This window comes from Natrix helvetica, assembly GCF_964273705.1.
Source record: "Natrix helvetica genome assembly, chromosome: 3".
NCBI lineage: Eukaryota > Metazoa > Chordata > Lepidosauria > Squamata > Natricidae > Natrix > Natrix helvetica.
This window is the reverse complement of record NC_138549.1, coordinates 75,475,983-75,488,189: the sequence shown is the minus strand read 5'-3', so window position 1 is coordinate 75,488,189 and position 12,207 is coordinate 75,475,983. Positions and strand designations below refer to the sequence as shown.

Genomic DNA, 12,207 nt, shown 5'->3' with positions numbered 1-12,207 from the left:
GCATTTGGATGTCTGTAATGGCCCTAAATATAGCTCTGAGTAAAGAGCTGGTACAGAACACAGTGAGAAAGCTGGTAAATGTGCTTTCTATAATTCTTCATTGAAACAACCAGAGACAGCTCATGTACCAAGTTCAAATGATAATAAATAATTTTAAAGTTTTTTGTAGTGTAGAATTAAGCATTTGTAAATCAGTTTAAATCTGGTTTATGTCTGTGTTGTTAAGATGTGATATATACAGGGGGTCAACAGGAAGTTCTCCAGCTGGACACATGTGGGGGTGGGGGCTCTTAAGAGTCTCACACAGTGATGGGTTTCAAAAAACTTTGGAACCTCTTCTGTAGGTGGCCTGCTTTGTGGGAGTGGCTTGCTAGCCATGTGACCGGGTGGGAGTCGCTTGCCGGCCATGTAACTGGGTGGGAGTGACTTGGCAGTCATGTGACCAGATGGGAGTGGCTTGGCAGTCATGTGACCAGGTGGGAGTGGCTAAGACAATATCACTGAATTCTTTGCCCCAATGGATGATCTACAAAAAGAAGATATAAAAAGGAAATTATTTTGTGTACTTACTACTTAAATAAGATTAAAATAAGTACACAAAACAATAAAAGAGCTACTTACAGAAGAAAGATGACTGTCCTTGCCAGTCTTCAGTATCACTGACTCCAATGAATGGCCTGCACAAAGAAGAGACACAGAAATGAACTCTTTTATTGCATGCACTGCATTAGGATGAAACCAGCACACAAAATAATAGAAAAGGAAGATTACTGTCCTTTTGTGTGTTAAAGTCACCCACTGACCACCTTGCTCCAATAAATGGCCTGCTCAAAGAGACACAGAAAGGAAGACTTTAATTGCTTGCACTACTATATTAAGGATGAAACAAGCACACAAAGCAATAAAACAGCTACTTACATAGGAAGGATGACTGTCCTAGCGGTCATATTCTGTTTCCTCTTCATCCTGTTAAATAATACTAACTGCAGAAGAAATAAAACAATATTGGACTCGATTGTGGTTGTAAGCTGAGAACTACACTACATGTAACAGAAGGGACCTCTGTTTTCACCCAACAATGTACAGTCTTTTCAGGAAGGATGTCCCCCAACAAACAGGAAAGATATAGTTTTTCATCTAAGAAGTTAGATCAAGAATAAATATCATAGGTAGATTCACAGAGCAATACAGATTTCTATTTCTGAAATTTATTCCTCAGTTCAAAAAACAAGAATATATGAATTAGGTTCAGTACTTAGGACAGACTAAGTAGCTATTCAAGAGTTAATGGTGTCATGGGGTTTTGGGGTTTTAAATTATTTACTTAGCTGTACAGTTCTTTATACCTTTTTATCCTCCTTCGTATCTACGTATCTATTTATCTATTTAATAATTTTAATTGTTTATATGTTGTATTTCTGATATGGACTGTACACCGTCCCGAGTCCCTTTCGGGAGAGGGGGCGGTCTATAAGCGCTCAGTAAGTAAATAAATAAATAAATAAATAAATAAATAAATAAATAAATAAATAAGCAAGCAATGGTAAATTGATGGTTTTATCAATTGCTGACTAACAGAAACAGAAATTAGACATCTAAAAGTATGAAAGAAAACACCAATTATGTAAGGAAAGGTCACTAAAATGTATAAGGAAATATTATTAGTACTTGATCATTATTAATGTGTAGATAACTGCGGGACATTACACACCCACGTACACAAACTATGACAGTGCCAGGAAAACACCAAAAAATAACATAACAATTTCCCCCCAAAAGACTGCAGACAAAACCAGTTTTTTCCCCTAACCCTAAGGACAGGAAAGACAAAGCCACTGGAATAAAAATCATCAAGGCATTGTGGGAAATTATAAAGGGCAGTTCCAGGAAGCTCACAAAACCAGCAACCACCTCACAATTACCTAAACAACCAGGTATCACACAGAAACACACAAAATCTGGCAAAGCTGTCTTGCACCAATCTACCTGCCCATAGAAAAGCAGCCACTTTGAGACACATAAACCATGCACCAACCTGCACACTTAAAAGCAATATATTGCACCACAAATAAAACATTTGCAAAAAGTAATAACATTTCTTGTAATAAACATATTCTATAAACAATAAATAAATAAAAATTCCTAAAAAATAATTAAAAAAAGATATTCTATAAATAATAATAAAAATCATTAAAAACCATTAAAATATTCTATAAACATTTTAAAAAAATCTATCAACAATAAATTAAAATAAACCATTTTTAAAAATTCTATACTCAATACTTTTAAATAAAATGATTTTAAAACATTCTATACACAATAAATAAAATATTCTTTAAAAAAACATTAAAATCAGAAAAGAAAAGAAAAACTGGGTCACCTAAAAGCAGGCTATATCAGCAGCTCTCTGATGTGATGGATGCAACAGGGAACAGGCAGGCGACGAGACAGCAGGTAAGCTGGACTGAAGGGACAAGGGACAACTAGGTCAGCTGGGTCTGCCGCCTTGCAGGCTTTACCAGCCAGGCAAGGCTGGGGACGGGGGGGGGGGTAGCAGGAAACCCCCTTTTGGCCACGCGTCGTATGCCAGCTCACGGCTTTTGTGAGGGAAGGCTTCAGGAAAGCTGTGAGTTGGAGTACGGTAGCCGCCCCCCCCCCCCCGCTTAGTTGCTTACCTGAGGGAAGCAGCAAGCTGCTGGAAGGCGAAGCGAAGGGAGGACCCGATCCGCAAGGGCAATGCGACAGCTGCTCGGGAACGAGAAAGACTCTTTTTCAAAAGAGGAATTCTGGCCGTTGGCACCACACTTTTAAACAGGTGTTAGCGGCAGGCTGGGCTAGTTTACTACGGGCGGGGGAGCGAGCGAGCTGCGACGGAACAGGTGGGGCGAGTGAGTGACAGGGCCGGGGCAGGCGTTCTGGAACTTACTTCCGGGTCTACCGGTGGAACCTCTTCTAACCGGTACAGTAGATTTGATGAACCTCTTCTACTGAACCGGTTAGAACCAGCAGGAACCCACCTCTGGTCTCACATGAACCCTGTCTAACAAACCAAACCCAAGGAAGCAGAGTTCTAAAGAAGAATCTAAAGAAGAAGAAGGGGGGTAAAATGAAGGGGGGGAAACGGAGGGAAATAAGAAGCAGACAAAAAACTCCATCAGTCTTGGCAGTTGTATAGGGAAAACTGTAAAAAGAGGAGATGCCCCAACAAAAGGGAGAAAAAAGCACTCAAAAGTGGCTTTGGAGGTGTTAGTGGCATAATGAAAATTGAAGTAGGAGGCTATGCCCCAACAAAGAGAGATATAAAACACTTTTGTGAGGGTTGCCTGGGGAAAATTGATGGGAGTGGAAGTGTTAAAACAAAGAAAAGGAAGAAGACAGGAACAGAGAAGTGGGACAAAAGACTTACTTGGAAAAAATCAGATAGCTAGGAAAATGTAAAGCAAGATAAGGGTTTTATTCCTAAATATGACAACAAAATGGAGTTGTTAACTGGTTGAGCATAATAATGGAAAAATAATAATGGAAAAATAATTTTAAAAGGCCAAAATATATGGAATACGGATAAATATGAAATTGATATGGGGAGGTTGTAAAGCACAGGTTTGTGTTTCACTTTTATATATGATAATTAAACTGAGTTGCGACCTGAAAATGACAATAGGATAACTAAACATGGGTTAAAATATATGAAACATGACTATATATAGAACTTTTAAGATGATGAATAAAGTGAGATGTTTACTGCTTGTTATTTTACATAATAGATTAAGGGAACTGTAATGAACATTGAACAGCGTGATGTGTCATTTATAGACAATTTAAGGGTAACTTAATCCAAGATATGGAAAATGGAGAGGGAACATGGAATATATCTACAATGGGAAATTATTGAGACTTAAAGACAGAATCACAAATTGGGGGTACGTAAGGATGTATAATTATATAAAGATAATGATGAGAATTGCTGGGAATTGTAACCAGGTCTACATCTCGACCAAAATTAGGCGTGTGTGTGTGTGTCTGTGTGTGTGCATGTGTTAAAAGTACAGTGACTATATATGTATACTTTTTTGTTCTATTTGGTTTTTTAAAAGAAAGGATGTTAAAATTAAATATGTATATCGAAAAGGAACTATAAATACCATCAACATAAAATGGAGCTTGCTCAGAAGCTGAAATACACCGAGTAACTGAGATGAAGAGTGTGACGTAGAGGGGAGAAGTAAGGGAAGAAGAAAGAGATAGGAGAGAAGACAAGAAGGGGGGAAGAGGAGGAGAGAAAGGAGGAGTGGAAAAGGGGGAGAGAAGGAGAGAGGAAGGGGAAGTAGAGAAGGATGACAGGGAAGAAAGGAGGTAGGGAGGGGGAGGAAAGAGAGGAAGAAGAAAGTGATGGATAGGGACAAATATGGTGTATGGAGAGCAGAAGAGCCAATAATTGTGATTTGGGACTTGATGGTATTGATGTAAACATTTAATAATACAAAATGATGCTGGCTATGTAATAGTATACATGTGATTTATACGTTATGAAAATGAAAAATGAAAATGAAAAAAAAATTACAAAAAAAAAGATGTGATATATACAGTAAGTTGCCATGATGGAGGAAGGGAAGGAAGGAAGGAAAGGTGGTTTATGGATTTGTCCCCAAATCAACAATATTTACAAATTGCTTCTGTTCAATGGAACAAGCATTGTATACTATAACTTTTTTAAAGTGACTTTACACATACGTCTGATGTGTCATTGCATATACACACACATACAAATCTTGCTTTCATCTCTCAAAATCTGAAATGCTGTTACATACATTACAAACTTAGTTGATCCACAGTCTGATATGCAGAATAGGTGAGTTTAAAATTGATATATTCTAGTTGACAAAAATACCATTGCACAGAATGGGCACAATTTTGCTTCCTTTTTTTAGCTGATGCACACGCTCTAATATAGGAATTTTACCCTGATTTAGACTGAGAAAAATACAGCTGTATAATTTATGTTTCTATTTGATGCCTTATTTTTATATTTATGGGATGTAGGTTGACTCAGCCTTCCATCCTTCCGAGGTCGGTAAAATGAGAGCCCAGATTGTTGGAGGCAATATGCTGACTCTGTAAAAACTACTTAGAGAGGGCTGTAAAGCACTGTGAAGTGGTATATAAGTCTAAGTGCTATGTATTTTTAACAGAAGTATAGATTTGATTTAATATGATTTACTTTCTCTTTAAAAAATAGGGGGGGAAGATTTTAATTTTGCCTAAAGTTTACATTTAAAGCAAGTACTTATTTAAACTATCTTTAGAAGTTTCCTGAGCATGTTAAAAACAGTTTCCTAAACATTTTCCTAAACTTTCTGATTTTTAGAATGGATAATGCGGAGGCCTGTTTTATTTTAAGCAGCCGTTGTGAAGTGGACAGAACTGCAGCGGTACGTTCCAAATACATCTATATATGCTTTTACATTTTTATATGTGTTTTTAATGTTTTTATAGTTAAGTTAATGGGTCAGAAATAAAAGAGGTAAGTGGTTGCTATGAGTTGACATTCATTAAATAGCACATAATCAATCAATGTAGAGTTATGTGGGATTTTTTGAGCTGGATAAAAATATAAATATGTTTATATATCCTGTTGAGTCTTCTATATATATGAAGACATATATTAATAAAATGTATATTAAGTCCTCTTAAAATATGATAAATGAAGCTATTATATTATCTTGACTTCATATAGTCAATTTTACAATAAAATGATTAGAATAGTAATTGCTCCCTTATAAGCAGACTATTTTTAAAACTAGACTTCCGAGTTTAATACCCTCACATTGTGAAACAGTTTCATCAAAGGCAGTAGGATAGCTAAATCACTCAAGGAAGATCCAAGTAGTAGTCATTACTTATCCTTATTCTAAATTAGTTTTTTTCCTTTTCCCCATTTTTTTAATCTTCAGGAAATATTTTACATTTCTATTGAGCCAGATATTACAGAAAAATCAAACACACACACACACACACACACACGCATAATTTATGTCTTTTTACTTGTTTAATCAATTGAATTTTATTATAAACTAGCTTGAGATTTTTTAAAAGAAATGGAGGTTAAATGTTATAAATGAACAACAACAAAATTCAAGTGGCATAATTTAAGATAGAGTCGCCTTATATAGATCAGATCTTAACATATATTCTGACCTGCATGACAACACAGTCTAGACTCTAGTGTTTTCTGTAGTATAAACAACTATTAATAGAAATACTTAAGAAGTTTCTTAGGCTTGTCCTACCATTAGGACAAGTTTCATTTCAACCTGATCTTGTAAAGTTTACTCTACTCCAGGGGTGTCAAACACGTGTTGTCGTGGCATCATCACGTGACATATTGGGACTTTCCCCCCCTTCTCTAAACCAGGCGGGGGCGGGGCAAGCACGATGCATCCGGCTCGTGGGCTGCTCTACTCAAAGCATTTCTGTGGCCCAGAATCAAACTCTGGAAGTGACAGCCTGAATGCCAATTTCATTAGAATTTGTGTTAGTTTTGGTAATGTTTAGAGAATTCTGAATGTTCTGCTTGTTTACCCCATTTCACATTCTGCTGGTTAGGTTCGGTTTACAAATTCATCTATCTCTAGGTTTCTGGCAACATGGTTGCTTGGTAGGCAATGTTTGTTCTTATAAATCCTTGCATATTCCAAATCATGTCTAATGTTCAGAATGTGGGAGGAATGAATGACTGCTTTTTATTCTGCTTATCCTGATATGTAGTGTTGACAACCTTACTTATTTTACTAATTTTTTTAAAAATGTTGTACGCCGCCCTGAGTCCTTTGGGAGAAGGACAGCATATAAATCCAATAAAACAAACAAACAAACTTACATTACACATGCAGTAAAAAGAAATGCAACATTAAATTTTTTTGCCATTCTTTCCACAAGATTGAAGCCATCATATTGAAATTACAAACAACGTTTAATTTGTTGGGCACCATAGCTACCACATTCCTTTGTTATTATTTAAGTGCTATTTTGCTGTTTTGGGAGCTCTGAACTTTCTGATCAGAATCAGATAGAGAAAAGAACTGAGATGGATTTCACAATTTTGCTTGACTTGAATTTCATACATTAATGAGTGACATATAGGAGGAGTTCCAGGCCAATGTTCTTGTCCATTTTACCCTCAGTAATATGTGTATGGTTTATATCCCAGTGATAATTATTGTAGGAGTTGGATAATTTTACCTAGGAAGGAAGATTGGCTTATACCACATTTGTCAAAAGAATGATTATAAAACCAGATTTTGCTGTATCACTGGAGCCAAATATCATTTTTGCAACTTTTTTTCTCCCCTATAACCAGTGCCTATGGGGAAGGGCCTTGTCGTGGCGGCACTGCTTGTACTAACGCTTCCCCCTTTTTATGGTATTAATCAAATTTATATAGTCACCCATATCACCAGAGGCAACTTTATGCAGTGTACAACAATGTCGCAAAATAGTCACTTCTGCACTTCGGTCCAGGAAATGGAACTTCAACTAAATTGCTGGTCATAAATTGTGTCTTTTTCCCTAGTTTTCTTTTGATTCTTCTAAGTCTCACTTGATTGCACACAGAAAAAAATAAACCAAAAGGAAAAGTTGTGATTGCAGAAAACTCCATGCTGATTGAAACCTATTTGTTCCCACTATTTGGAAAGAAATAAAAATATTAGTGATAAAATGACACTATATGGATGTAATAGCACTGATAACTGAGACAAAGCATAAGGGTCACCGTAGATCAGTGTTTCTCAAACTTGGCGACTTTAAGTCCTGTGGACTTCAAGTCCCAGAATTCCCCAGCCAGCTATGCTGGCTGGGGGATTCTGGGAGTTGAAGTCCACAGGACTTAAAGTCGCCAAGTTTGAGAAACACTGCCGTAGATTTATCATATTATTGTGATTTGCTTTCTAATCTACCAAAGCCCTGTATATATAATCTTTCATCAACTACACTGTTGTTTAACTGCTGCTTTTGGCTGTTTTTTCCATTTGATTGCTATTAGTTTTCTATCCATCATTTTTTGCTTTTATTACTTTACCATAATCTATCCTGACAGTTTTATTGAAGGGGAGCATGAACATTCATGTTTTAAATAACTCATTTAGTTCTCCACAATAACATGTCTAAATTATCAGTGTTTTTCCTACATCAAGAGGCTAGGTGTTAGAATTTAGGCTACATGAAAACAATGGCAGTGATGGTGGCAATAATGATGATGTTGATGATTTAAACAAAATAACAAAGCTGTATTTATATAATATGCATTCTGCTAATCAGAAACACAGAGAGGACTAGGTAGAAATTTTGCAGATGCATATGACTATGATTTCAAAGAGAATGGTTGTATTTCCAATTTATTTCCAAATTATGTATAGTGAGAATTATTATCCTATCATAAAAAGTAAATCAAATAATTTTCAAAGAGGTAACTATTAATCATTTAGAGGAATAAAGAGAGAGATTTGTGAAATCGTAAACACTAATTTTATTATTGCATATATTTTCATGCATCATCTACTCATCATCTGATGAATTGAATAAATGCGTATGAGAGAGATTTTATAACTTACAGTTTATGGGATGGTTGGTGAGATTTGGGAATGCTCTATTTTTACAACAAGGCATTTTTGTTTCCTGAAAAGAGAAATCATCATTTCATTTAGGACTAACTATCTGCAACCTCTCTCCCCTCCTGAAAGCAACAACATCATTAATAATTCATTGATTTAACTTGACTGAAATAAGGCCGACTTCTTTGTAACATTTTTAAAGTTCCCTTTAAAACAGAATTATTCAAAATGCACCAAGAGCATAAATAAAGCATACAGAATTGATTCATCCTTATGTTTAAAGATCTTTTAATCTACCAAGCTATTTTGGTTCCAGGATTTTATTTACAATATAATTTTGTACCACTGATATTAACAAATGAATAAAAAACACAGAAAATTGAAAATTAGCTAAATAGGAATATTAGATATTACCCTATCAAGATTGTTTTATAAAAGCAAAGTTTAATATGTAGTTTTATGCCATGAAATACTATTTAAAATTTAAAATAAATTAAAGTTATTGGGATAGCTGTTTTCTAGCCAATCAAATTGTTGATCCGTGTAGGCTATTGCCGACTATCTGCAGATTTTCAATATTTCAGGAGAAATACTCACTGGATATTAATGCAGTAAAGGTCTGTGTGACTGTAAGTGCAATTTTTTTCCCCTGAACATTCAGAAATTAGGTCAGCTCTGTATTGTCAGGGGTGAACTACAAAATTGTCCAGACAAGTTGTCTGGAAAGAATTCCCGCTTCAATCAATTAGAATAAAACAACATTAATGTCTACTTTCACAGGAGTCTGTCCATATAAGCTGTGATTAGATAGATTCAAAATCAAACATTTTGATTTTTTAGCAACTGTACTTTAGCTTGATGTATTTATCATAATCTTCAGGCTGTCAGGCAAATGGTATAAAGTAGGGAAGTAAGATTAGTAAGATCCTGCGACTTAAGATTCGAATTATAGAAATGCTACAGAAGTAATTCAGACCCAACATAACACTACATTGGTAGTTAGTATCACATTGTAGTTCAGTTGCTCTCAATATTATGTGTGGATGACAACAAGAAATGCTCTGGAGAAATTAAAAGTCAGTTGTCACAGAGACTTGTTAATGTTCAATTTCAAGCATTATTTATTGAAGCTCAGCAAGGAAATTACAATATAAACCCCATCTGCTAAAACTGTTTTGAAAACACCCCCCCCTCTGATTGTTTATTATTTTTTAGCATTCTCAGCTGAAAACAGAAACTTACCAATCAATAGAATTCATGTTAATTTCTTGCTTGACGAGTTCAAAAACCTGAAATTTAGCCATGTTATTCTGCTTTTAAGTCTAAGCCAAAATACTTCATCTTACTTCTGTTGGAATAATGCCTTTAATGTAAAAATATTAATTGTCCTTAACTTTTCAAATGAATTTTTCTTTCTTTATCAGACCAGATATAAGCCTTTCTTATCTGCTGACATCACACAATATAAATGAATTATACTATTCTCTTTCTCTCTTTTCTTACCCAAGCAACTTTATGACTAGACAATCCATTCCATTTCCTAGCATCATTAGTTTCTGTAAATTATTCTGTCTTGTATTTTTCAGAAGACAATTAAAAATATAAAAAGACTGATACCGAGCTCAAAAGAACAATGTCGTAGAATTTAGAAGCATTATTAAAAGGAACATTTTAATGTGCTGAAATTTTGTGATTTTCTTTTCAGTCAAGCTCTTTATGTTTGTTAAAAGCAACTGGTTGTAAAGTACTGAAATGAAAGTGAAGATCTTAAAAAATAAAATGAATTAATTGATCTATTATTCTGTTAATAATTCTTCCAACAATTACCATTTGTGTATATTTGCATGCGTGAAAATTTTCTGTTAAAACTGTTTTGATTCCAAATAGTTAAAAATCTGCTTTCCTTATGCATGTACATATAAATCTCTCTCCCCCTCCCCTCTCTCTTCCCCAAACAGTAATCTTTTTCACAGGTCAACTGCTTAATTATACCTATTTATTCTTCTGTGCTTTGTTTATGTAAATTTGTAGTAACTAGTTTTTTAAGTTCTTAAGGTCAGTGTTATAAGAAAGCATTCTGAATGAGTAGCAGAAAAAAAATCTCTTTCTTTTTGTCCAAAAAAATTACCTATGCTAGAGATGTATTTCCTTAGCTTATAATCATGTATTAAAAACATTCCACAAAGGAATGTTTCCTTGCACATGAAGAAATATTCTGAGGTTTTCAAATGGATAGGGTAGGGTAGGGTAGAATAGGATGGGATGGGATAGGTCAGGACAGGACAGGATAATAGAGTTTGGGAGCAAGCATTTGATTTCTCACTTTCATTGGATGTAACAATACTATTTATTATATGTAGAAATTGCAGAAAATATCGGTCAGATGCCTGCTACATATATAGTTTTGTCACTGTTATTGGGATTCCTATTTTTATGAAATTTGTGTAACTTGTAATGCAGTCCAATTTCTCTTCAAAGAAGATGTCATAATAAAACATTAATATTTTGAGATAGTCTCAAAGGTACTTTTTTCAAGAGGCAATGGGACTTTCTGCTTTTTTTCTTTGAAGATGTTTTGCTTCTCATCAGAACTGCTGAAGAAGCTTCTTGGATGAGAAGCAAAACGTTTTCAAAGAAAAACCAGAAGGCCCAGTTGCTTCTTGAAAAAAGCACCTTTGGGACAACCGTGACCTGGATAACTGAGAATCTCCACAGACATTTTTTATATAATGTAGTTTTACGCAAAGGGATCTACAGCCAGTGGCTCCCAGTTCAAATTGTGTACTATCTAAAGTGCCCATGTAGAAATGGTAATGTTAAAAATGCATTATATAAGTTAAATAGAGATAAGAAAAGAAAATTTGCATAGGTAAGATATCCCATTCTGAAATTGATTTGGAAACATTCATGATCTAACTGAGTTCCAGAAGCTCAGACTATAAGTCATATTAAAGTCATTTAAGGGAAAATCTGGTCTGAATCATTTTGTGTTATTTTTAACAGCAGTATTTATTATGAATTCTGCTATAATTGGCACAAAACTATGGGATATTCTTATGTTTGAAAAGTAGTTCAAAGTATAGAAACTAGAAGCTAAAAGTCTTGTTTCTTGCAAAAGCATGTGTCAAATAAAGGAAGCTTTTTTGCTTTTTTAATAGCACATTATCAGCTATAAATGAGCATTTATATTAATTAATATAGTCAATTTTGTATCTTGTCTTAAACCTTCTGATGTGCTGTTTTATATTTTATTCTAGGACCATCAAACCATTTTAAGAGCTTGGGCAGTTAAAGATTTTGCTCCAAATTGTCCATTGTACGTTCAGATACTGAAGCCTGAAAATAAGTTTCATATTAAATTTGCAGGTAAGTCTGATAACTTATTGATTTTTGTTGAGATGTAGAGTTGGATAATTATTTCTGTTCTGATGAATGACATTTAATGTTTTCTGCAATAAGAATGGTGTGGGCAACATTCAGGCCAATTGTGGCCCACAAGACTTAATTTATTTCCCGGCATCCTTAGATCACTCTACTCAAACTGAATCAATCAAACAAACAAACAAAATCACCAAATCGTATAGTGCATTTTGTTTTG

General features: G+C 34.8%; 1 protein-coding gene across 3 annotated transcripts in view; it reads left to right on the top strand.

Annotated features, from left to right (window-relative positions):
- The window catches only part of KCNT2 (potassium sodium-activated channel subfamily T member 2), a 229,928-nt gene that overhangs the window by 138,321 nt on the left and 79,400 nt on the right, over nucleotides 1-12,207 (top strand). For all 3 annotated transcript variants that reach the window (XM_081946388.1, XM_081946387.1, XM_081946389.1), the window contains 2 exons: nucleotides 5,366-5,429; nucleotides 11,867-11,975. In XM_081946388.1, coding sequence (XP_081802514.1) covers nucleotides 5,366-5,429; nucleotides 11,867-11,975 — 173 coding nt within the window. The remainder of the gene's footprint in view (nucleotides 1-5,365; nucleotides 5,430-11,866; nucleotides 11,976-12,207) is intronic.